Here is a 25,929-nt window from a genome sequence, read left to right as displayed (position 1 = left end):
GAGAGAGTCAGAGGAGCGAATAGAGGGAGGTAACGAATTCCAGAGGGTGTGGGCAGCAACACTGAATGATCTGCCACCCATAGTAGAGAGTCTGTGTCGTGGGACGGAGAGCAAACCTAGGTTAGAGGACTTGAGCTGACGTGATGAGGTATGAAGGTGGAGAAGGTTGGAGAGATAGAAGGGTGCAAGACCATGCAGAAATTTGAATGTTAGGAGTAGGATTTTATAGTGGATGCGTTCAGAGATAGGAAGCCAGTGTAACTGATGGAGGATAGGAGTGATGTGTGCAGATTTCTTTGTGGACATTAGAACTCTGGCTACAGAATTTTGTATCTGTTGTAGGGGGCGAAGTGATTTAGCAGGTAGACCATAAAGCAGGGAGTTACAGTAATCTAGTCTGGAAGTGATGAATGCATGTACCAGGGATTCGGCATCTTTTAGTGAAAGTATGGGGCAGAGCCTGGCAATTTTGCGGAGATGGAAAAAAGCAGATTTACGGATAGAGTTTATGTGTGGGATGAAAGTGAGAGAGGAGTCAAATGAAACGCCTAGGTTACGCACAACAGAAGACTGGGCAACCTGGATATTATCAACAGATAGACTACAGTTGGAGAGGGCAGAGATGGCTGACTTGGTGCCGATGATCATGAACTCAGTTTTAGTAGGATTTAGTTTGAGGAAGTTATTGTTTAACCGGTGAGTTATCTCCTGGATGCAGGACAGCAGTGTGGTAGGAGGGAAAGAGTCAGAAGGGTGGAGATCCAGATACAGCTGTGTGTCATCCGCATAAAAGTAATAGTTGATGTTGAAGGAATGAATAATGTTACCAAGAGGAAGTAAGTATGTAATGAATAGTAGGGGACCAAGAACGGAACCCTGTGGTACTCCCTGGGTGACTGGGACAGAAATGGATTTGTGCTTTCCTATACTGACAAACTGAGATCTGTTAGTAAGGTAGGATGAAAACCAAGAGAGCACAGTGCCAGACAGACCAAAACTGGAGAGACGTGAGAGGAGTATTTTGTGATTAACTGTCTCAAAAGCAGCAGTTAAATCAAGGAGAAGAATGACAGATGCACGCCCAGAGTCAGAGGACAGGAGCAGGTTATTCAAAACACTGAGAAGAGCAGTCTCAGTGCTGTGTAAGGTACGAAATCCAGACTGGAATGTCTCAAAGAGATTGTTGGTGGTGAGAAAAGCCTGTAACTGTATGGCGACAGCTCTCTCAAGAACTTTAGAAATAAAAGGTAGATTGGAAATTGGTCTGTAGGATTGTATGTCAGAACTATCAAGAGAAGGTTTTTTAATAACAGGAGTAATGGCAGCCGTTTTAAGAGAACAGGGAACATAACCAGTGGAGAGAGAGAGATTAATTATATGTGTTATAGGAGTACTTATGTCCGAAAGACAGAGCTTTAGGAGGGAAGTTGGGGCGGGGTCAAGTGGACTGGATGAGGATTTGGACTTAGAAATTATTTCGGCAGTGTTGCTGACAGAAACCGGAGAGAAATGAGAAAACAGAGTGTTAATAGGACTGGGAGGAGAGAAAGAGAAGTCAGGGGAGGGTGAGCTAGGAAAACCTTTGTTTATGGAAGTAATTTTATCTTGGAAATGATTGAGAAAAGAAGTACAGATTTCAGGAGAGGATGAGACTGTGTGAGTAGTAGGGCAAGAAATTTTGTTGACAATAGAGAAGAGATGTTTAGGGTCATGTCTGGAGCCATGTATAAGGTTGGAGTAGTACAGAGAACGGGCAGATTGTAGTGCAGATTTGTAGGTGAGCATATGTTCAGCAAAGGCCATAGCGTGAACTTGAAGACCTGTTTTTTTATAGAGACGCTCAAGGTGCCTGCCGGTCGATTTCAGTGTGTGTAGTTCAGGGGTGAACCAGGGAGAGGTGTGCGTGGATGGTACAGTCCTCGTCTTAAGTGGAGCGAGTGTATCATTATACAAAGAGACAGCATCCTCAACGTTAGATATGTTACAAATCGAAGGGAATAAAGAAGATTTGAGATGTTTGGAGAAGGCGAGAGAATCAACAGCAGAAAGATTACGAAAGGATATTGTCATTTTAGAGGGGGTCTTAGGTATAGGCAGGCAGAGGCCAGCAGTGATAACTTTGTGGTCAGATATACCCAAGCCAGTACCAGAGATGTTATTAACAGTACATCCAGCAGAACAAATTAAATCAAGAATATGGCCCTGATTGTGCGTGGGAAAATCTACATGTTGAGTTAAATCAAAACATTTGAGCAGAGATAAAAATTCAGTGGATAAAGATGAAACAGTGTCCATATGGATATTAAAGTCTCCGAGTAGGACCAGAGATGGAGACTTGGAGCTAGCGATGGTAAGTAGTTCACCAAGTTCAGATAAAAAGTCAGCAGTGGACAGTTTAGGTGGGCGATATATCAACAGTAAACTCACAGTGGACAAGCCAGACACCTTTAAAGCCATATATTCCAAAGCAAAGACTTCATGTAGTTTAAGCAGAGTTAGTCTCACCTTCTTGTTGAAAATGACACCTAACCCGCCACCTCTACCTGTTAGTCTAGGTGAACAAAAGTATGTAAATCCAGGAGGAGAAGCTTCATTTAGGAGCATAAAGTCCCCCTGTGTCTGCCAAGTCTCCGTGAGAAACAGCATATCAAGTTGCTTATGTTCAATTAAGTCGTTTAGTAGAGTAGCTTTGTTTGTGAGCGAACGGCAGTTAAATAAAGCTAGATTAAACAGACCAGATGAATCGGAGGATTGGGATGAGATAGTAGCTTGTGGGACAGGGCGCAAAACACTAGTGTCGACTCCACGGCTGTGTTTATATTTCCTGTAGCCACGGCCATTTGTCCAAACAGCTGGGATACAGGCTGATAGCTGGAGCAGCCTAGGTCGAGTTTTACTTGATCGGTGTATGTAGCGCGGTCGGCGATTAAGTCAGACAGAGCGGCAGTAGTTGTATATGTCCGAGTCCAGACGGTAATGCGAGCGGAGAGCATACCTGTCAAGTGTCCCGTTTTGGCCGGGACAGTCCCGTATTTTACTGCTCTGTCCCGGCATCATCCCGTATTTTTATTTGTCCCGTATTTGTCCCGTATTTCCGATATCTCACGCCGAAAAAAAATATCCAGTTTATTTACATCAGATCCCCATATATGATTCAATACGTTACTAGTTCGCTAGCTCTGGCGCCATCCACCGGCGATATAACACTTAATCTGTGTCCATTTTACGTCTTTCTGTAGAAATCAAGGTGCGATTTTGCTCATTGATGAATGGTTTTCACTGTAACTTGAAATGTAGGCTATTCATCAGCAAAATCTGTAATTTAGACTGAATATTTTTTTTATTTTTAGGGTAATTCCTTGTTTACTACATTACGGAATTTTCCAATATATTTTACCTAAAATATTGAAATTAACATAAAAAATGTGTGCTTTCTACATATTATGACTGTAAAAATTAATTTTATATTCCGTTTATTTTTTTAAAGTAAACTATTGCATCTGTTACAGTGATATACTGTTTTCTACTTTATGATCTTTTACTGTTGCTATTTTATAGTTTATTACCGTAAATTCAAAATTTTTTACAGTGCAGAAACCAGTTCAGAACACTGGAAATTCTGACCAAAAATATTGTTTAATTTTGGGAGTTTTGCTCAGGATATTGGAAGAATTGAAGTAAAACAGAAGATACTATTTTAGATGGTATATTTTTCTTTAATTTCCCAGGCCTCTGCCACAGACATTTCCATAGTGCCTAGTGGTCAAAGCAAATGACTCAAAGCAAATGACTGGATCTTCATCATCTATAGATTCATCATCTATAATATGAGCTGTCACACCAAGATAATTCTTGTTGCTAACAGAGGTCCAGTGATCCCCAGTCCCTTTCCAAAACCTACAGCTGCTGGATTTTCTTCGACATTGTCTTTCTGGACAGTAGTTCGTAACTTGCATCAGTTGACGCAATGTGCAGTGCTTCTTGTAAGTCTTTATCTTCGACCACAGAAAACGAACAACAATGCAAATAATGTGACGCGTCATGTATAAACGCGTGCAGAGTCAAAGTTTAATCCAGTCTTAATGGTCCAATGAAGGTAATTTAAAAACCAGGACATTTCCTCACGGACATGTCCCGGGAAATACGGACGTTTGGTCACCCTATCGTACTAGGAATACCTTTAGCAGCTAAGTTATCATTACTGACCTGTGCGTTAGCCCCAACATGTTTTGCGTTGAGGTAGTAACGAAGGGTGGAAGTGCTCCCGTGATAAGTGAACTCCTTCCTACATAAAGTGCAAATAACACTATTTGTGTTTGTACTTCCATCTGGAAGTTTCTTATATTTAAATTTCCCATCCACCAGCGTAGCCTCTTCAGTCATCTCCATCATGATCTTATTGTGCGTCCATATAATCTGTATGTCTGGAACTCGTGGCAGTGCAAAAGTGTCTCATGCGTTAAAATGCGTTAATTTTTTTAGTGTGTTAATTTTCCTGTAATTAATTAATCGAAATTAACACGGTAAAGTCCCACCACTAGTATAGTGACAGAGTTAATGCGTGAGTGAAAATGATATTTTTATATTTAGCAGAAGAGTGCGATTATTTTTATTATATTCTCCACATTTATAATACTGTATTGAGGTTTTAATTTTTTTTATTGAACACTTACTAATTCCAGGTCTAATCTGAGTGGTGTAAAAAGCATCAGATAAAAATGAAGTATAAGAATATTGTACAAAGTGGTATGGCTGTACATAACTATATCTTATTCTTAAAATATTTTCTAAAATATATTTAGTTACAGGAATAATTTGACTGTATTGTATATTAAACGGTTACAGGGTTGGGGGGGGGTGCATAATTTAATGTGAAAAGCAGTGATTGCAGATGGAGTCTCTGACAACTCCACCATCTCTGTTGTCACCCACATGCATGTAAGGTTCCTCATCTGTGGGCATGTCAGAGATGGTAGGCTGTCGCTCTTCCTGGATGGTTGCAATGTTGTGTAATACCACATATGCCATTATTATGTGGCACCCCCTATCAGGGGTTACTCTGAGCCCCTTCAGGCACTGGAACCTGGCCTCGATGATTCCTAGGGTCATTTAAATTATTGCCTTGGTTTTGCTGTGGGCCTGATTGTAGTGGGACTGTGGTCCAGGTGCAGGATCTGAATAAGGAGTCATAAGGTAGGCTATAGGACAGGCAGGGATACCCTCTGTCTCCATGAAGGAGGCCGTCAGTGTCCTATAATCACACTACGGTTTTGCAATGATTTAACTATTACACTGCATGTGAACAAGTAGCAAAACTACTGCAGGCCTACCCTGTTCAAATTTGTTGTACAGTGTGGAATCATGCACGGATCCTGGCCATCTGGCTTCAACATTTGTGATGAGGTGGGAAGCATCACATATGATCTTGATGGGGAGAACGGTCAGTTACAATAGCTACGTTATTTTTGTTACCATTAAAGATAAGTACATTATTAATTAAGGATTATAAAGGTTAGTACCTGTACATTAATTCTATGGATGGATTTTCTGTTTATGTAATCGCCTTCATGTTTTAGTTGTGCTGTAATAGTATCACGTATGGCCGCGGCCCCTCCCTTAGCTGTCACTCCGGATTCCCTTGTGTCGGTGTTCTGTGCCTGTTTATCCCGCCCCACTCGTTTGTCTCCGTGATTCCTCGTTTGTTACCACACACCCGTTGCCCTGTTGCCCTCACCTGTTCCCTGTTTAAAGTCCTGTATATATAGTCCCTGAGTGTCCCTTGTCCCTCGTCGGTTGTTTTGGATGTTTGGTTGTTGTGGTTTGTTCCAGTTTGGATTGCCGTTCGCCTGTGGTTCGTGTTCTCTGCGTTTCCCTGCCTTGCTCGTGTTTGCCTTGTTTGCGTTATCCCCGTGTATCTGTGTTATTCGGACTGCCCCCCCGTTATGACCCCTGACTGCTTTAGTGACGATGATTATGGAATGTCCTGTAATAAATCTCGCTCTTCTCAGCATTTGTGTCTGTCCCCGCGCTCTGCAGCCCATGCTGCGTTACAAATAGAAAGCATATGTGGGTTCCACCAATCACTCTAGGAAATCCTTAAAATGTAAATGGAATGAAGTTTGTTATATATTAATATATGCTTAATTTCTTTATTGTCCGTGTGAATTAAAGACAAAGCTACGATGCTGTAGAATTCCTCTTTGATGTCCATAATGCCCAGGAAACACAACAAAACTGGGCACTAGCCGTTTTAATGCCAGACATACTTTTCAGACAGACCGACATACAGTAGCTTTAAATTGCTGACAGGTTCCGCATCTCCTACACTATAAAAAAAAAAAAAAACTTACACTAGCAAAAAAACGAAGAGCGATGTATAAAAATCTGGAGAGAATTGAGGGCTGCGATGTGTCATATTTGAAATGTGACACTTAATAATGTTGTGGATGTAAGTAATCAGTGGCGTGCACATATAGACCTCAGGTGGTACTAAAGCACCACCAACTCTGCCCTTTATCAACGAAAGTGCCCTTTTGAAACTTCGTTTTTTAATAATAATAATTATTATTATTATTATTATTATCATCATTTTACTGAGGTCGGTTTGAAATGATCTTTTGAAAACCTAAGCGATTTAAAAACAATGCCCTGAAATGAGCCACCACCTCGCACACACTCGACCTCTCTCTTCCTTTAACACCAGATGCGCTGCAGCAGCAGTTCAGTTCAGCGAGTGGAAGGAAGCGTCTTCAGCACAGCACGCACGGTTACAGATAGACTTCTTCTCCCGTCCCCACCAGCCAGGTCACATACACATCAAGTCAAATCGTACCGTTTGCCCTCTAAGACCACCGTGAAATCATTTTCTTGTGCTGTAAAATGTCTCATAGAGCACCAAACTACTAAGCATTTTTAGCCGACTGGTCATGATGACGTGTTTGTAGCTCTGGTTTAGGTACAAGTTAACCTGCCAGCGAGCAGGTTAGCTTCAGAGCATAAGTTGCTATAGTAACTGACTCAGGTTCTCTCTAAGCTCGGTTTCTTGAGTTTCCGTGAATCCTGAGTTAACTTACCCAGTTTTATCGCTTAACTCGCTTCTTGGAATACCCCCCTGGGCTGTGTTTAACTGTGGGCGTTGTACAGTGTTAGTTGTGTGACCAGGGCTATGTTTAACTGTGGGCATTGTACAGTGTTAGTTGTGTGACCAGGGCTGTGATTAACTGTGGGCATTGTACAGTGTTAGTTGTGTGAGCAGGGCTGTGATTAACTGTGGATGTTGTACAGTGTTAGTTGTGTGAGCAGGGCTGTGATTAACTGTGGATGTTGTACAGCAGACCTGGCAAACCACGGCCCGCGAGAGGCCAATCATAAATTTAACAAATATCTATGTCGTGCGTGCAATACAACTGTGACGCTTTTATTTTGAAAGCGCTACGTTTTTGTTAATTCCGTGTGGATGTACGTGCTTGTGTGTGAGCTGTGCAAGAAACACTGTAGGTGATCAGCGACAAGTTATACTTTTGCTAGTGAACGTAGCACGCAACTCCGCACCCCTCGCACGAACCTCCGTGAACGGCGGAACATTTACGTGACAAATTATAATTGTGAATTGTGTTCCAGGTTTGAAAAGTGCTGGAATGTTGGCTAAAGTACTTGAAAATGCTTGAAATTGTAAGTGTATTTCGATTCACAACAAATAGCTGACTGAACAGGGGATATTCCAGAAAACGGATTCAGTGATGAAACCGGGTAAGTAAACTCAGAGTTAACGAAAACTCAGGGTTTTCCATTCCAGAAACTGAGCTTAAAGAGAACCTGAGTCAGCTGGGAAATATTGAAATGGACCTTGAAAGTGCCGTAGAAGTGCTCTAAAGCTAGGTTTAAGCCGACGTGGCTCGAACATCGCGGGGGTCCGTGCGGCGAAAATGACGTAATCGCGGTGGCTCTGCCCGTGCGCGAGGGTCTCGCGTGCTGTTGATTCGCGAGGTCGTGCACCTCTCGAATTTTGTAACTTCGCGCGCACGCCGCGCCTCAGCGCGATGGACAAAGTCATGTTTGCAGGATTCATACACCTTTACAAGGTGGAATTAAAGCATTTGTACGTCACTTTCAAGGTCCATTTCAATATTTCCCAGCACGTTAAACTTAATTAAGTTAAATATTTATACATATACTCGAAATGATTCAAAATAATTCGCTTTTTAATTAAATTATTTAATGGTTGTTTAAAGTCTTCACATTCTCCCATGTTTCGTCCTGGAATTACAAGAGGCTCGTATTTGTTAATGTAATACAAGAAAACTGTTCATTCAGATGGCTATTTGTTGTGAAACTAAGTAGTTACAGTTTCAAACATTTTCAAGTATTTAGCCTAAATTCCAGCACTTTTCAAATCTGAAACAAAAATCAACATTAAAATTGGTCAGGTAAATGTTCCTTCCATTGTTTTTGAGGGGTGTTTCTTTATACTAACACATCGTTTCGGAGAACACTACACAGAATGTGAAGCGGCAAGTATAAACGCCTCCACCGTTTGCGGAAGTTCGTGCGAGGTGGGCGGGGCCACCGTAATGATGTCATTTTTATTTGTGTGGCCCTCTGACACAATTCAGGTTTCTCATGTGGCCCCTTGTAAAAATTAATTGCCCACCCCTGTTGTACAGTGTTAGAGGTCTGAGCAGGGCTGTGTTTAACTGTGGGTGTTGTACAGTGTTAGTTGTGTGAGCAGGGCTGTGTTTAACTGTTGGTCTTGTACAGTGTTAGTGGTGTGACCAGGGCTGTGTTTAACTGTTGGTCTTGTACAGTGTTAGTGGTGTGACCAAATAAAGAGCACTGTGCTTTTGCATAAGGATCCCTCTCTGTCTCTTCCATATGTTACAGATAACAGCAATACAGATACACAGTTTGGTAATAATTACTTTATTTGGGTATTATGTCTGATGTTAAAATCAATATTCTTAAAGAGGAAAAAAACTCAAACACATTCATTTGGTTAAATCTAAAACCTATTACATTTACTAACTCATGTCCATATACAGGGTGTAATGGTCCCTCAACTAAAGGAAGAAGGAACCTATTACAGATACTATCTCATGTTCATATACAGGGTGTAATGCCCCCTCAACTAAAGAAAGAGGAACCTATTACAGTTACTAACTCATGTCCATCAGAATCAAATTAATACATATCCAATACCAATACCAGCTTCCCTCCTTATTCACAACACCAGCACTCACCACAGCTATCCAGCATGCACCTATAATGATGAACACACAGTTATACCAAGAACTGAGTTAAGAACAATTTAGAAATCCATTTCAAACCTAGAATTCAACAAAACATAACACTGATCAATAAACCCCCTCTGACTCTGACACACAGTAGGCTCAGTCCTGTCCACACGTCCTACTCTGATACAGTCTGCTGGTCTTCAGTCTCCTGAAGCTGAACTCTGTACTCCAGCACCACAGTCTACTGGGACCCCAAAGTCCTTTATACAGTTAAACACAGTCCTGGTCACACTACTAACCTGTACAACACCCACAGTTAAACGCAGCCCTGGTCACACAACTAACACTACAACACCCACAGTTAAAGACAGCCCTGGTCACACAACTAACACTGTACACAACTAACACTGTACAACATCCACAGTTAAACACAGTCCTGCTCAGACCCCTAACACTGTTCAACATCCACAGTTAAACACAGCCCTGGTCACACCACTAACACTGTACAAGACCAACAGTTAAACACAGCCCTGGTCACACCACTAACACTGTACAAGACCAACAGTTAAACACAGCCCTGGTCACACAACTAACACTGTACAACACCCATAGTTAAACACAGCCCTGCTCAGACATAGTTGAGCATAGTTGGCAATACTTCGCGACGAGGTGTTGTGATGACGGTGTATATGAATGCCTGGAATGTGGGCGTGGTGATGAGGAACAGCTGAGTTCTTAATGGCTATCAGGTGACATTCCTGACATTATCATGTATTTCTGTTGTTTTAGAGCTGGTCTCTTTATATCAGCAAAAGTTGAAACACAAACTACTGGAGAAATGTAAAAAAATAAATGAAGGAATATCAGATCATGGAAGCTCAACCCTTCTGAATGAGATCTACACAGAGCTCTACATCACAGAGGGAGGGAGTGGAGAGGTCAATAATGAACATGAGGTGAGACAGATAGAGACAGCATCCAGGAGACCAACAACACAGGAGACACCCATCAAATGTAATGACCTCTTTAAAGACAAACCCATCAGAAGAGTGCTGACTAAAGGAGTTGCTGGAATTGGGAAAACAGTCTCTGTGCAGAAGTTCATTCTGGACTGGGCTGAAGGAAGAGCCAATCAGGACGTCCTCTTCATATTTCCACTTCCTTTTAGGGAGCTGAATTTGATGAAGGAGAAAAAGTTCAGTCTGATGGGTCTGCTTCATCACTTTTTCCCAGAAACAAAACAATTACAATTAATAGATGCTTACAAAGTCATTTTCATCTTTGATGGTCTGGATGAATGTCGACTTCCTCTAGATTTCCAGATCAATGAGAGTTTGTGGGATGTAACAAAGTTGACCTCAGTGGATGTGCTGCTGACAAACCTCCTCAAGGGGAATCTGCTTCCATCTGCACTTCTCTGGATAACCTCTCGACCAGCAGCAGCCAATCAGATCCCTCCTGAGTGTGTTGACCAGGTAACAGAGGTACGAGGGTTCGGTGACCCTCAGAAAGAGGAGTACTTCAGGACGAGAATCAGTGATCAGATCTTGGCCAACAGAATCATCTCACACATGAAGTTATCAAGAAGCCTCTACATCATGTGCCACATTCCAGTCTTCTGTTGGATTGCAGCCACTGTTCTAGAGAGAATGTTGGGTGAAGCAGAGAGTGGAGAGATCCCCAAGACTCTGACTCAGATGTACACACACTTCCTGAACTTTCACATCAAACACAAGAGCAGAAAGTACCATGGCAAATCTGACACTGATATTGACCAGACTACAAAGAGTGTTCTGGCACTGGGAAAACTGGCCTTTAAGGAGCTGGAAAAGGGCAACCTGATATTCTATGAGGAAGACCTGAGAGAGTGTGGCATTGATGTCAAAGAAGTGTCAGTGTACTCAGGAGTGTGTACCCAGATCTTCAGAGAGGAGTTTGGGCTGCACCTGGGGAAGGTGTTCAGCTTTGTGCATCTGAGTGTTCAGGAGTTTCTGGCTGCTTTATAGGCATTTCTCTCCTTCATCTCCAACAACACAAATGAGCTGGAAAATCAAACCTCTTCAGACCTACATGACGTCAAAAGGTCAACGATGTCTGACTTCCTTAAGAACACAGTGGACAAGGCCTTACAGAGTGAGAATGGACACATGAACCTTTTCCTCCGCTTCCTTCTGGGTCTCTCACTGGAGTCCAATCAGACTCTCTTACGAGGTCTACTGACACAGACAGGAAGCAGATCTCACAGCAAAGAGGAAATAGTCAAGTACATCAAGGAGAAGATCAGGGAGAATCCCTCTCCAGAGAAATCAATCAATCTGTTCCACTGTCTGAATGAACTGAATGATCATTCTCTAGTGCAGGAAGTCCAAACATACGTGTACAGACAAGGTAATCATCGTTTATGTGGAGCTAGTCTCTCTCCTGCTCAGTGGTCAGCTCTGGTGTTTGTGTTGCTGAACTCAGAAGAAGAGCTGGATGAGTTTGACCTGAGGAAATATTACCCATCAGAGGAATGTCTACTGAGACTAATGCCAGTGGTCAGAGCATCCAGAAAAGTTGTGTGAGTACTTTTTCTTTTTTTATATATATAATTTTATTTATAGATCATTGAGAGACAACATTACAAAAAACAAACCCTTTCAGTAGTCCCCCCCCCCAAAGCAATGCAAAGAACAGCACCTGAGTGTATATAAAATACACATATAAATTAACGTATGCATGTTGTATGACACCTGTGATGTACTGTGCGGCTGGAAGGACGAGGCACGAGACCACTCTGGCTTGCACTGACATTACTTTTATTTTTAATGTTAAGTGCAGATAGCGCCCGAAAAACACATGTACACATACACAACGTGCAGACTCAAACAACGACGAGCACAGGACACTGCGCGAACGCACATTACATAGACAAACCACATAAACCCCACGTGATGACGAGACGAGCCACCGGTGAGACGGATGATCAAAAGACATAACCGCACCCACGGAGATCCACAGACGCAGACGACGTAAACCAGGGGTGGCCAACCCGCCAGAGACCTAGAGCCATTTTTTGTACTGTGTAACGGCAAAGAGCCACATCATGCATTGGCGAGTGTAAGTTGTTGAGCGGGGGGGTGGCGAGTGTAAGTTGTCGGGCGGGGTGGGGAGTGTAAGTTGTCGAGCAGGGGGGGGGGGTTTGGGGCGGGCGGCGAGTGTAAGTTGTTGAGCGGGGGGGGGGGGGGGGGGGGTGTTAAATTATTAGCTGTGAAGACAGTCAAATGCGTGTTTTCCACTACGGCGATTTTAAAAGTATTAGCGGCTCGCTAGGCTTGTAAACAACAAACCGCGCACCACGAAAATGTAGCAGTGTGTCGCCCCGTTAGTGCAGGTGAGCCCGCGGACCGGCTGGGGAGCCGCACGAAACCAGGCAAAGAGCCGCATGCGGGTTGGCCACCCCTGACGTAAACACACGCCCAAAAGGGAGGGGTCGGGGACCGCAACGTAACAGACTCCCCCACCAAGGGCACTACCCGTCCCGAGGTGCCAACAGCACCAAGTGCCCCGAACCCACATCGATGGGCGGACCCGAAGCGCTCAGCCCTGCGTCTGGGAGATGACCGCCCTCGGTGTAGAGTCCGCCACGAACAGCCTAGAACACCCTCCCTGGGAAGACCGGGGAAAACACGTTAGACGCACATAACGGGACGTTAACGAACACACAAACAGGAACATTCACACACAGATGCACAAAAGGGAAGAGGGGATTAGGCAGACATATGGGAATGTTCACGAACACAGGTACAAACATGTAGACGGCGCCAGGCTTCGCACCAGGAGGAGAGCTGCCAGTGGGGAGAACACAGGAGCTGCGGAAGCTGCGGAAGCTGCAGGCGCTGCGGTGGGTGGTCCTCTTCCCGCCCTCGCCGCAAACCCTCCACCAGGTGCAGTGCGGCCGGCGGACCCGCTTGGTGCAGCGCGTCTGGTCTCTCCAGTAGCCCCCGAGGGGCGCGCCACAGGATGGCCCCGCCCGCGCTCTCTCTCTCCTCTCGGTCGACCATACCGGGGACCTTCTCCTTCCAGCGCCCTCTCTCTGGACTCAACAGTGGGAGTGTCCTCGATCTCCATCTCCTCCTCCTCACTGCCAAGGCTCCAGCTCATGGGCTGCTCCGGGCTCTCACCCCGAGAGTAGTCCATGGCGCTGCCCTCGGAGTGCGCGGAGAACACGCCTTCCTCAGGCATCCTCCTCCCCTTCACGGTCCCAGCTGAGTACTCCGAATGGCACGAACTCCCCCCCCCTCCTCTTCCTCCGTGTACTGCTCGCTATCCGTGTACTCGGTATAACCCGAGCACACGAAGGGAGGCCGGTCCTCCTCCTTGCCCTCACCGTAGTATTCAGTGGGGGCGTAGCACACGGAGGGGGGATAGTTCGCCTCCTCTTCTTCCTCTTCACCCTCACCGTGCCCTACGGTGGGGGCGGAACACACTGAAGGAGGATAGCCATCTTCCTCCTCCTCACCCTCACCATAATCCACGGTGGGGGCGGAACACACAGAGGGAGCGTGGTCTTCACCCTCGTCTTCTTCCTCGCCTTCCTCCTCCTCCGAGAACTCGCACTCCGGGGTTTTTCCGGTGGAGCAGAGTTCGAAGGCACCCACCCTCAGAGGCGAGAGCTCTCGGGAAGGAGAGGGGTGTCGCTCCCTCCATATCCGTACCGCTTCCTCGCGGTAGTAGTCTGCCATCCCGGGGATTGTGGTCTCCCGAGCCTGACGCAGCATGCACGCACATAACGGGTCCTGCACCATCAGCTCGGGGTTGGCGGTGGCCTTGCGGTGCTGGGCAGGGGACGAAGCATGGTGGTGCCTGCTGGGCCTCTTCCCCTTCTTGGCCCTGGTGGCATAGCCTGGCATCTTCGGCTCGTCGTTCTGTGACGTATGGTGCGGCTGGAAGGACGAGGCACGAGACCACTCTGGCTTGCACTGACGTTACTTTTATTTTTAACCTTAAGCACAGATAGCGCACGAAAAACACATGTACACATACACAACGTGCAGACTCAACGACTCAAACAACGACGAGCACAGGACACTGCGCGAATGCACATTAAATAGACAAACTACATAAACCCCATGTGATGACGAAACGAGCCACGGGTGAGACGGATGATCACAAGACATAACCGCATCCACGGAGATCCACAGACGCAGAAGAGTAGACGCAGACGACGTAAACACACCCAAAAGGGAGGGGTCGGGGACCGCAACGTGACAACACCTGTAACTATCCTAACACATTCACAAGCATCTATCCAAATGCAATTATACACACACAAAATGATAATACAAAAAGGAGAAAGAAAAAAAAATGACTGGAAGAAATATGACCTACACACATGAGAGTAAACTCTTTATCTGCTCTGTGTTTCTTCTTGATCAGAGATTATACCAAATGTCTTAGACTAATTGAATAACACTAAAAACTTGTTGACCATACATATGAATAAGATTGCAGCATGATGCATCAAACTAAGGTTATGCTATCAACAAATTCTATAAAAGGAGCCCACATTTTGATAAATTTAGTACAGTTGCCAGTCTGATTATATCTCATCTTCTCCAATGGAATCATTGCCAGTACTTCTCTGACCCAATGTTTGAAAGAGGGGGGTTTCACTGATTTCCACTCGTGGAGAATCAGCCTCTGGGCCATCAGTGTAGCGAAAGCAATAGCATTTGACTGGAGAGCTGTGAATTGTTCTTCCAGTGGAGATACCCCAAAGACTGCAATAGTGGGATTAGGATCCACTGTTCCCCCACATATATAAGAGACTGCTTCAAAAATCTTCTCCTAAAAATCAGTTAATAAGTTGCATGACCAAAACACATGGTCTAATGTGGCTGGACTATGATGACATCTTGTACACCCAGGTGTAAGGAGTGCTGTCTGATATGTCCCTCCCAGCTACACCTGCTACCAATTACCACGCCCCCTTTTCAGTCACATATATACACCTTCCCACCACTTCCTCATCGCGAAGTATTGCCGTTCCCATGCAGCATACCAAGCATTTCCATTGCCTGTTCGATCTCCTGTGCTTTGACCCTTGCTTTCTCTCCAGACCTCGCCTCCTGCCTAGCCCTCCTGTACTTCCCGGATTCTGCCCCCCCCCGTTATGACCCTGGACCGTCCTGACCATCCCACGAAAACGCTGCTGTTGTTACTGCGCCTAGCGCTAGTGATACTCGTGCCGTTTCTTGTAAACGTGACTCATTTGAATAAAAGCGGTATACTTCCGCAGTTGGATCCCTCTCTGTCTGGTCAATACGTTACAGAATACTTCGCCTATGACATGGATCCAGCAGAAGTTACCATTACGACACTCACCGAGACGATTCACCAACTCGCGAAGATCATACAAGATCAAGGGGTAAACCTCACTACGCTCCAGGAAACTGTCTGTCTGGTCACCGCTGCTGCTTCTACAACCATGAACGTCCCTGTGGCAGAACCTGAGCGTTACGATGGGTCTCCTGACCGCTGCCGAAATTTTCTCATGCAATGTTCTATATACTTTACATACCACCCTGCCCGATTCCAGACCGAACAGCAAAAGATTCACTTCATCCTGTCATTTCTCACGGGTGTAGCAGGTACTTGGGGCACAGCATTGTGGAACTTTAACGACCCAGCTCTCCAGTCCGAGAATCAGTTCACTGCCTTGTTCAGAGCTGTCTTCGATCACCCCGTAGACGGCCGTGACGTTGGGGACCGACTTTACGAACTCCAACAAGGACAACGAAGTGCAGCCGACTATGCAAGGGAGTTCCGCACACTGGCCACAGGGAGTAGATGGAGTGACTCGGCCCTGAAAACGGTATTCCGCTGCGGTCTGAAAACGGATGTATAGGTCGAACTCGCCTGCAGGAGTGAAACCCTCACGTTAGCGGAATTCGTCCAAGCTTCCATACACGTTGACAAGTTGTTGAAAACTTACTGTTCTAATAGTGTTGACTCCCCCCTCGCCGCATCCTGCACACCGCCATCCCAGACGTGACACTAGCCTTCATGCTGCTGACGAGTGCTTGCGGCTGGGTAGATCCCCACTTATGTGTCAGTCCTTACTAGCTACCCGAAGAAATAACCAAGTAAACCTACCCGTACAAATATCCTGGGGAGGTATAGTCACGCACCTGTCAGCTTTGGTTGATTCGGGAGCTGCCGGTGATTTTATAGATCGGGATCTAGCCCATCACCTACACCTCCCCACCTTACCTGTCGAACCTCCCTTGAAGGTGAATTAGCTAAACGGTCAACCTATAGGCGAGGGTATAATAACACTTCGTACCTGTCCCATTGAACTGCGAGTAGGCCTGTTCCACAGCGAAATGCGGGTATTCTTCCTCATCTCCACACCCCGAGATCCCATCATACTCGGATTCCCGTGGTTGTCTACACATGACCCGGAAATCTCCTGGAAAAGATGTGAGCTCATACGGTGGAAGGCCAGCTGCCTCAGCGAATGCATGCACCTACCCCTCCGGTCCTCCTCGGTGGAAAGCCCCGACTCTCCTCTGTCTGACGTCGTCCCGGAGCAGTATCGAAGCTTTGCTGACGTTTTCAACAAGGATAGCGCCTGTCGTCTACCTCCTCATCGTCCCTGTGATTGCGCAATAGACCTCTTACCTGGAGCCCCCTTACCTCGCAAGACAAAAACTTATCCTCTGTCACGTCCTGAAGATCTGGTGATGGAGTCCTACGTCACTGAAGCTCTGCAGAAAGAGTTTATTCGACACTCCACTTCTCCAGTAGCGGCCGGTTTCTTCTTCATCGAAAAGAAGGATGGGGGATTGCGTCCTTGTATCGATTACCGTGCCCTGAACGCCGTTACATCCAAGTATGCGTACCCTCTCCCTTTTATCGCCGCGTCACAAGAACGCCTTATGGGAGCTAACGTGTTCATAAAGCTGGATTTATGGAGTGCTTACAACCTGATCCGTATCAGAGAGGGCGATGAGTGGAAGACTGCCTTTGTTACCGCTAGAGGGCACTATGAGTACTTAGTAATGCCGTATGGACTGACAAACAGCCCCTCCGTTTTCCACGCATTCATGGATGAGATCTTCCGCGATATGATCGATAAATTTGTATTCGTTTATATTGACGACATCCTGATTTACTCCCCTTCTGTCTTGGAACACGTCCGACACGTCTCTGCTGTACTACAACACCTACGAGAACATAATCTCTATGTAAAGGCAGAGAAGTGCGAGTTTCATCGCTCATCGATGACGTTCCTGGGGTGTACTCTCTCCCCTGGTCGGATCTCCATGGATTCTGAAAAGGTGGAGGCTGTCACGACGTGGCTGACGCCCTGCTCATCTGTTTCATCTGTGGTTTTGGTGAGTTAGCAGCCCCTCTGACTAATCTCTTACGGGGTGGGGGAAATCGGCGCTTCACCTGGACAGCCGAAGAGGACCGAGCGTTCTCACTCCTCAAAAAGGCTTTCACGTCCGCTCTCATTCTGCATCTTCCCGACCCACAGCTCCAGTTCATCGTGGAGGTAGATGCCTCTGAAGTAGGAGTAGGTGTCTCTCACAATGGCAGGGGAACTCCCCCAAGTTATACCCCTGCGCCTACTTTTCCAGGAAATTATCACCTGCTGAGATGAACTATGATGTCGGAAACCGAGAACTCCTGGCCATCAAACTCGCCCTTGAACAATGGCGTCACTGGTTAGAAGGAGCGGAACATCCCTTTATAGTTTATACTGACCACAAGAATCTCGAGTACTTGAAGTCGGCCAGACGCCTGAATCCACGACAAGCCCGGTGGGCACTTTTTTTTCCCATTTTCGCTTCACCGTATCTTACAGACCAGGGTCTAAAAATGTCAAGGCAGACGCACTCTCACGGATCTACGAGAAGGACGAGGCAGTCAAAGCACCTGAGCGAATTCTGCAAGATTCCTGCTTCCTCGCAGCCATAAGATGGGACGTACAAGAAGAACTGAACGAAGCTCTACGCACTGATCCTAGTCCAGACGAATGTCCTGAGGGTAAGCAGTATGTGCCCGTCTCTCTCCGGGGGCGTTTACTCCAACTCGCCCACAGCAGGCACAGGCCATCCAGGTATCACACGCACACGATATCTTATTTCACAACGTTACTGGTGGCCGTCCTGGGAGGATGACATACGTGATTACGTTCTGGCATGTTCCATTTGTGCCCAGTCCCGTACTCCCCGTACTCTTCCCGCGGGACAACTCCTTCCTCTGCCCATTCCTCTCCGACCATGGACACACCTCGCGATCGACTTCGTCACTGATCTGCCCACATCAGGAGGTAACACAGTGATAATGGTGATCGTAGACCGTTTCTCTAAGATGTGTCGTCTAATTCCACGCCCGAAGCTACCTACAGCCATGGAAACAGCTCTTGATCTGTTTAATTATGTATTTCGCATATACGGCTTACCTGAAGATATCGTCTCTGATAGAGGGACGCAGTTTACCTCCCGAGTTTGGAAACAGTTTTGCAAGCTTCTTGGTATCACAGTCAGTTTAACTTTGGGTTACCACCCCCAATCTAATGGTGAAGTAGAGCGGTACAACCAAGAGTTAGGGAGGTTTCTGCGACAGTATTGCGTCTCCCAACACGATTGGCATAAGTACCTCCCATGGGCAGAGTACGCCCGGAATTAAATTGTGCACTCTGCCACTAAACTCACTCCTTTTCAATGTGTTTATGGTTACCAACCTGCGTTCTTTCCCTGGGACAAGACACCTGCCGACGTTCCGGCTTTGGACGAGTGGTTGAAGCGCAGTGCCCGCACCTGGGAGATGGCACATGTTCATTTACGACGCGCCCTACATACGCACCGGCTCAACGCAGACCGCCGTCGTCTTCCTGCTTTGATCTATCACCCGGGACAGAGGGTATGGCTATCGACACGGGACCTTAATCTGAAACACCGGAGCAAAAAACTCAGCCCACGTTACATCGGACCGTTTAAGATACTCAGCAGAGTCAACGCAGTTACATATAAACTCCTCTTACCTACACACTACCGCATTCACCCTGTCTTCCATGTCTCTCTCCTGAAACCAGTTCACTACAGCCCTTTCACCACTCCTCCCGTATCTGCCAAGCCTCCGGAGCCTCTGGACATCGATGGTCGTCCTGCCTATATAGTCCGGGAATTGTTGGAGTCCCGACGCCGACGCAGAGGTCTCCAATACCTGGTTGACTGGGAAGGATATGGCCCAGAGGAGCGTGCCTGGATCCCTGCGAGGGATGTTCTCTGCCCCACTATGATCGTGGACTTCCACGCTGCGCACCCTAACTTTCCGGCACCCCGACGCCGTGGTCGACCCCCGGCTCGTCGTAGAGCGTCAAGAGATGCTCCTTTGAGGGGGGGTACTGTAAGGAATGCCGTCTGATATGTCCCTCCCAGCTACACCTGCTACTAATTACCACGCCCCCTTTTCAGTCACATATATACACCTTCCCACCACTTCCTCGTCGCAAAGTATTGCCGTTCCCATGCAGCATACCAAGCGTTTCCATTGCCTGTTCGATCTCCTGTGCTTTGACCCTTGCTTTCTCTCCAGACCTCGCCTCCTGCCTAGCCCTCCTGTACCTCCCGGATTCTGCCCCCCCGTTATGACCCTGGACCGTCCTGACCATCCCACGAAAACGCTGCTGTTGTTACTGCGCAGCTTCCGCAGTTAGATCCCTCTCTGTCTGGTCAATACGTTACACCAGGATTGGTTCCAGGGAAGATTATGGCTAGTTTTGCATTTGAATAGTTTAGCCTGTGAATAACTTTAAACTGAATAAGTCCATGTCTAATGCAGAAGGAGGTGGTATGTACACAATTCAAGCTGTGTTGCCAGGTCTCCTCAGAAAGCACAATTTCATTAGTAGGGGGACTGATTTCCTGAATTGATTGATAAATTTTTGATATAGCCCCATTTCCAAATGGATCTAATTCTAAAATGTGATCTGAATTTTTGTTGGGATGGAAGGGAATGGGAGGTGTTTTTTTGCAAAACTACATAGCTGAAGATATCTGAAAAAGTGGTTATTAGAGATTAGGTGTCTTCAACTAAGGATTTTCATAGTCTAATCTGATTCGTCAGATTTTCCCTTTAGTCGACTAATAGTCGAATCGGGTTTTTGTTATCTAGAGCACCTTAAACGGGATCCTGTTCTCATTGAGGACTTTTTTCCACTTCAAAGTAAAAACCTAAAACACTCAGATAAATGAATAAACATGGTAGGTTGGCTTTATTCAGCTTTAATTATTTATTTATTTATTTATTAATGAAATGTTAGAGAACATTAACAAAAAAAGTCACCATCAGTGCACAGTGCGCATATCGAACTGTAAGACAGGCACTGAGTAAAATGTCAAAAATATTTTAAATAAAATATACCTGCCTGAAAATATTTTTAAAAATTGCCACACAACAGCAAAAAAATTATAAGTAATGCTTCAAGTAACGGGGTTTAAAAAGCAAACAACAACAAAAAATGTTTATAGGCCTACTTGCCGAGACGCACCGCGGCGAGACGACACGACACAACCGAAACGACAAACAGCTGAACTGGTTTTTCAGCCTTACGCATTTTAAATGGTATGCCATGTTGGTTGTTGTCATGTGAAATGAAAGACGTTGATGACATAACTTGCACTTTACTTTGTTTGATTCATCTTTATCTTTTTCAAAATACTTTTGAAGTTTTTTTAGTAGCCATTATAATCTCGGCAGATGCTGACTATCCTGTAGCGTGTTCAGCTCCGCTCATTTGGATTGTGCAACTGCAGGGTGTGATTTATTAATGTGTAGTAAGGAAGAAGACTATTGCTAATGCACACACAGAAATTATGATAATTTTATTTGACAAAAGGCTACATATAACGAAAACAAAGACATTTCATGTAACAATTAATGCTTAGCAGCATCCTTGGGCACCCCCATGCAGTCAGAATGGAACATTCGACTATGACGTTCATAGGAAAACATTTGCTTGATTAAAAGTAAAGTGCTTTCTAAATCTTAATAGTTGGACCCAGGTCTTGAAAGCTTAGGCCCACGGGTAAGGCACAACTTAAGAGAGAGATAGGGGAGAGCTGTGGATTGAATGCAAGTTCCATGGTAGCCCATACTGGACCTTGGTTATATTCATACACTGACAGCCAATAGTTCAGCTTAGAGATATTGGCAGCCCAATAATAGAATAGAAAGTTAGGTAGGCCCAGACCCCCTTTGCTTCTGAACATCTCCAAGTGGTTCTTTTTAATTCGTGAATGGGAGTTGCTCCAGATAAATGTAGTGATATGGCTATTTAGAGTGTTGAACCAGGACTTAGTTAACAGAATCGGGATCATCTGAAATAAATACAAAAATTGCGGCAGTACTGTCATTTTAACTATGTTTACTCGGCCTGCCAGTGTAATGGGAATTCGTGACCATCTTTGCAAACCCTGTTTAGTACGCTCTAAAAGTGTCTTCAAATTGCGGTCATAGAGGTCGTCATATGATTGTGTGACGTTGACACCCAGATAAGTAAACGAGTGCCATTCTAGTTTAAAAGGGAATTTACTGTTGTAGCGCGTCACGCGCTGCAGAGCGAGGGGACGGACACAAACACTGAGAAGAGCGAGATTTATTATAGGGAATTCCATCATCGTAGTCATCGAAGCAGTCACAGGTCATAACGGGGGGGCAATCCGAATAACAGATAAACAGGCATGGCAACACACGGAGAACACAAGGCAATGGGAAGAACACTAGACAGACGGACGCGACTGTACAAGAAACAAAACTCACAACCGTTCACGATATAACAGAGAGCACAAGGTCACTAGAAGCGCAGGAGAACAACAAGAACAAACCACGTATATCCGACAATGGGCTAGGAATACACAGGGACTATGTAACGATTTCGACGGGCAGGCATGACGCAAACGCAGGAATTTAACTAATTTATTCCAAAAGATGACCAAACTACCTACAATACACAGAGCCCAGGGAGAGAACCAGAAACGCAAAACAGAAGGAACCAAACCATAGCCAACCAGACAACACTCATACGGGGAATACTTAACAAGAACCAATACTACATTAGATAAACAATGGAAAACGAACCCAGTGCACACATACGTAACAAGGAGGGCTACAGAGCTAAGGACATGAGCAGGCTACAATGTAAAACACAAACCAAGACAGGAACTAGGGCATTAACTAGACAAGAAATAGCGGAACACAATGCTTGAACACAGAGAAACAAAGGAGCTAAAACACACAGAAAACATACCACCAAGGAACGAAACAACCGGGACTGCAAAGCACACGAAACATAAAGTAGCAACAGGAGGGAGAGCAAGGCAAAGAAGCAAAGAGACCTGGAGAATATACAAACAATGACCGACAAGGAGGAATGGGGCAGGGGAACCTAAATACACAGAAAACAAGGAGGAGAAACGAGACACAGGTGGAAATACTAAAGACGTGGGTGTGACAGACAGAAAGGACTAAGGCAACAGGGAAACAAGGCGGGACAAGGGAGGAGGGCGGAGCTGGGTGTGACAGAGCCCCCCCTCAAGGCGTGCAACTCCGGGGCACGCCAAAACAGGGAGGGGAGAACAGACACCAGAGACACAATAAGCGGGCCGCCGAGGGGAACCAAGGGGCGAGGTAGGGGCAACAGGCACAGGGCAGGACAGGGGCAAGGAACTACGGGCCAAACCCAAGGGAGGACCAGGAATCGGCAGGGACACGGGAACAGGACAAGATGGGACAGGACCGGGGACAGGTACAGGAGGCGGAACCGAGGGGACCGGACAGGACGGGGCCGAGGGCACAGGACTGGACACTTGGGGAGACTGGGACACAGAGGCAAATAGGTGGAGGATGACGGAGACAGGGACGGGAAAGTGGGTGATGACCTGGGGGACAGATACAGGCACAGGGACCTGGAGAAAGCCTCCAAAGACAGACACAGGGACGGGCACGTGGACACGAACAAAAACGCACACAGGGACAGGCACCAACAGGAAACCAGGAACGGGACAGGGCAACAAAGGGAACATAGGTAAGCGCAGAACAGGACCAACACAGGGAGTAGCATTACACAAAACAGGCACCGAATCAGTCCCAGACCCACATGCGGGCAAGGCAGTCATTGTGGGGGCCTGTGCAGACCGAGGATTGTCCGTAAGAGCTGGCAGAGCCGGAGGAAGATCCACGGGGACAGGTAGGTCCGGCGGATGGGCCGTGGACAACTCCCTCGGGGTTGCAGGGCCAGGAGCTGTAGGTAACCCTCTCTGGGCATTGTCTAGGGAAAGCATTGGGGCCAGTGAGGAGGCGTTCAGGGGCATTGAGGCCGGCGAGGAGACGGCTGGAGGAGACTGGGTCCGTGAGATGGTCACAAGCGGCGTAGCCACAGGCAGGACCACCAGTGAGACGTTGTCAGAAGGCAGAGGAGCTGGGGAGGCCGGGACGGCGTCATCAGGAGCCGGGGATGCAGGGGACGCCGGGCAGGCGTCGTCTGGGGCCGGGGACGCCGGGCAGGCGTCGTCTGGGGCCGGGGACGCCGGGCAGGCGTCGTCTGGGGCCGGGGACGCCGGGCAGGCGTCGTCTGGAGCGGTCGGGGACGCCGGGCAGGCGTCGTCTGGAGTAGGAGACACCGGGCAGGTCTCACCTGGAGCAGGCAGGAACGCAGGGCCAGTGTTGTCTGCAGGAGCCGGAGACGCAGAGACGGCGTCGTCTGCAGGAGCCGCAGACGCAGAGACGGCGTCGTCTGCAGGAGCCGGAGACGCAGAGACGGCGTCGTCTGCAGGGGGCGGAGCAGCCGGGCAGACGTCGTCGCCAGGGGGCGGAGCAGCCGGGCAGACGTCGTCGTCAGGGGGCGGAGCAGCCGGGCAGACGTCGTCGTCCGGGGGCGGAGCAGCCGGGCAGACGTCTTCGTCCGGGGGCGGAGCGGCCGGGCAGACGTCGTCGTCCGGGGGCGGAGCAGCCGGGCAGACATCATCAGGAGCCGCCAGACTGCTTGGCTGCGGTGTGGAGACCTGGGCCGGGCAGGCGGGCGTGGAGACCTGGGCCGGGCAGGCGGGCGTGGAGACCTGGGCCTGGTATGCTGCCTTGGAGACCTTCGAGGGTGTGGGCCTCAGGCCACTGATACCCCTCACATGGTGGATGGGATCAAATACCTTGGCCACGAGGGGGCAGTGCATCAGGGCACAGCCCACACCAAACTTTTCCTTGGGGAGCACCGCTGCATTACAATTCGGTCCTTGGGGTGAGACGAACTGGAGTACACCCGATGCAAACCGAAGACGCATCAGGGTGCCAAACCCCTCTACAGACCAGGCTTCCTCTCCTCGAGTCGTTAAGATTATATCTGCCCACTCAAGTGCCTTGTCGGTTAGTAAGGATCTGATAAACAAAACCAAGACATACTCCGGTGGAGAGGGACAGGTGAGCAACCGAATGTACGTGTTACATTGGCGAATAAAATGGTCGGCGGATGAATATAAGCCACTGTACACGTCAGGGCAACGGGCAAGGGAAGGCAAGGAGATGGGGTTACCACGAGAATCTTTATCTAGGAATGACTGTAGGGTCTCTAACCTCCGTTGTAACTGGTTACCACTGCCGCGGTGTACACACAAATAGTCCCGGGAAAGATTCACCTGCTGCGTTGCATTACTAGGGTCGGTCATTCTGTAACGATTTCGACGGGCAGGCATGACGCAAACGCAGGAATTTAACTAATTTAACAGGGAAACAAGGCGGGACAAGGGAGGAGGGCGGAGCTGGGCGTGACAGACTAAAACGAGACACAGCTGAAAACAATCATGACACGGGCGTGGCAGATAGACAGAAACCGGGGCAACAGACAAGCCAGGCAGAGCTAACGGGCAAGGAACAACACAGACATGGGGAAAGAGACACCGGAGTGACAGCCAAGAGAGGGGGGCGTAGCCCTACGTGACAACTGTAGTCGATGGATGCTGCTTGTTGATTTATGGGGAAAAGTAAACTATTTAAAAAATTTAATTGTAGCCTGATAGTCTTCCAAATTGTTGTAATGTATCTATGAGCTTGGGGATAGGTTCTAGTGGGTCAGATAAAAACCATAAAAGATCGGCATACAGTGATACTTTATGTATTGTTTGGTTTCTATTGACACCTACTATGTCCTGCTGATTTCTCAGTGCTACAGCCAGTGGTTCGATTGCAAGGTCAAATAAAAATCGGGAAGGACTACAACCCTGATGGGTCCATCTATGGAGTGGAAAATATTCTGATCTAATTGCATTCGTACGAACACTAGCCGTTGGAGAGGAATACTAAATTTTTATACATGTAAGGAAAGATGGACTGAACCCAAATTTATCTAACATTGCCTGCAAATAGTTCGATATTCGACCTGGTTGAAGGCTTTCTCAGCATCCAAAGAAGGTATGACTTCCAGGTGCTGGGATATCTGAGGAGAGTGGAGTATGTTGAGCAAGCGTCGCATATTGTAAAACGATTGTCTACCTGGAATGAAGCCCGTTTGGTCAGGGTCAACAATCTTGGGTATTATATTTTCAAGACGGCGTGAAGGCACCTTTGAGGCTATATTCGTTCTGTCACGGTAGACCGGTCTCTGATCACAGGGGAGGCGCCCACACGACGACACACCACAGTGTCACAGTGTGAGGAG

The 25,929-nt window shown here is 47.1% G+C and overlaps 1 protein-coding gene across 1 annotated transcript in view; it reads left to right on the top strand.

The window, feature by feature from the left end:
• LOC143482204 (NACHT, LRR and PYD domains-containing protein 3-like) overlaps positions 1-25,929 on the top strand; it is a 63,140-nt gene that overhangs the window by 16,759 nt on the left and 20,452 nt on the right. Inside the window, 1 exon segment of the mRNA XM_076980499.1 lies at positions 10,020-11,790. Within this exon segment, the coding sequence (XP_076836614.1) occupies positions 10,020-11,790 (1,771 nt within the window).

Source organism: Brachyhypopomus gauderio, chromosome 18 (genome assembly GCF_052324685.1).
Source record: "Brachyhypopomus gauderio isolate BG-103 chromosome 18, BGAUD_0.2, whole genome shotgun sequence".
Taxonomy (NCBI): domain Eukaryota; kingdom Metazoa; phylum Chordata; class Actinopteri; order Gymnotiformes; family Hypopomidae; genus Brachyhypopomus; species Brachyhypopomus gauderio.
This window is presented reverse-complemented; position numbering and strand designations above follow the sequence as displayed.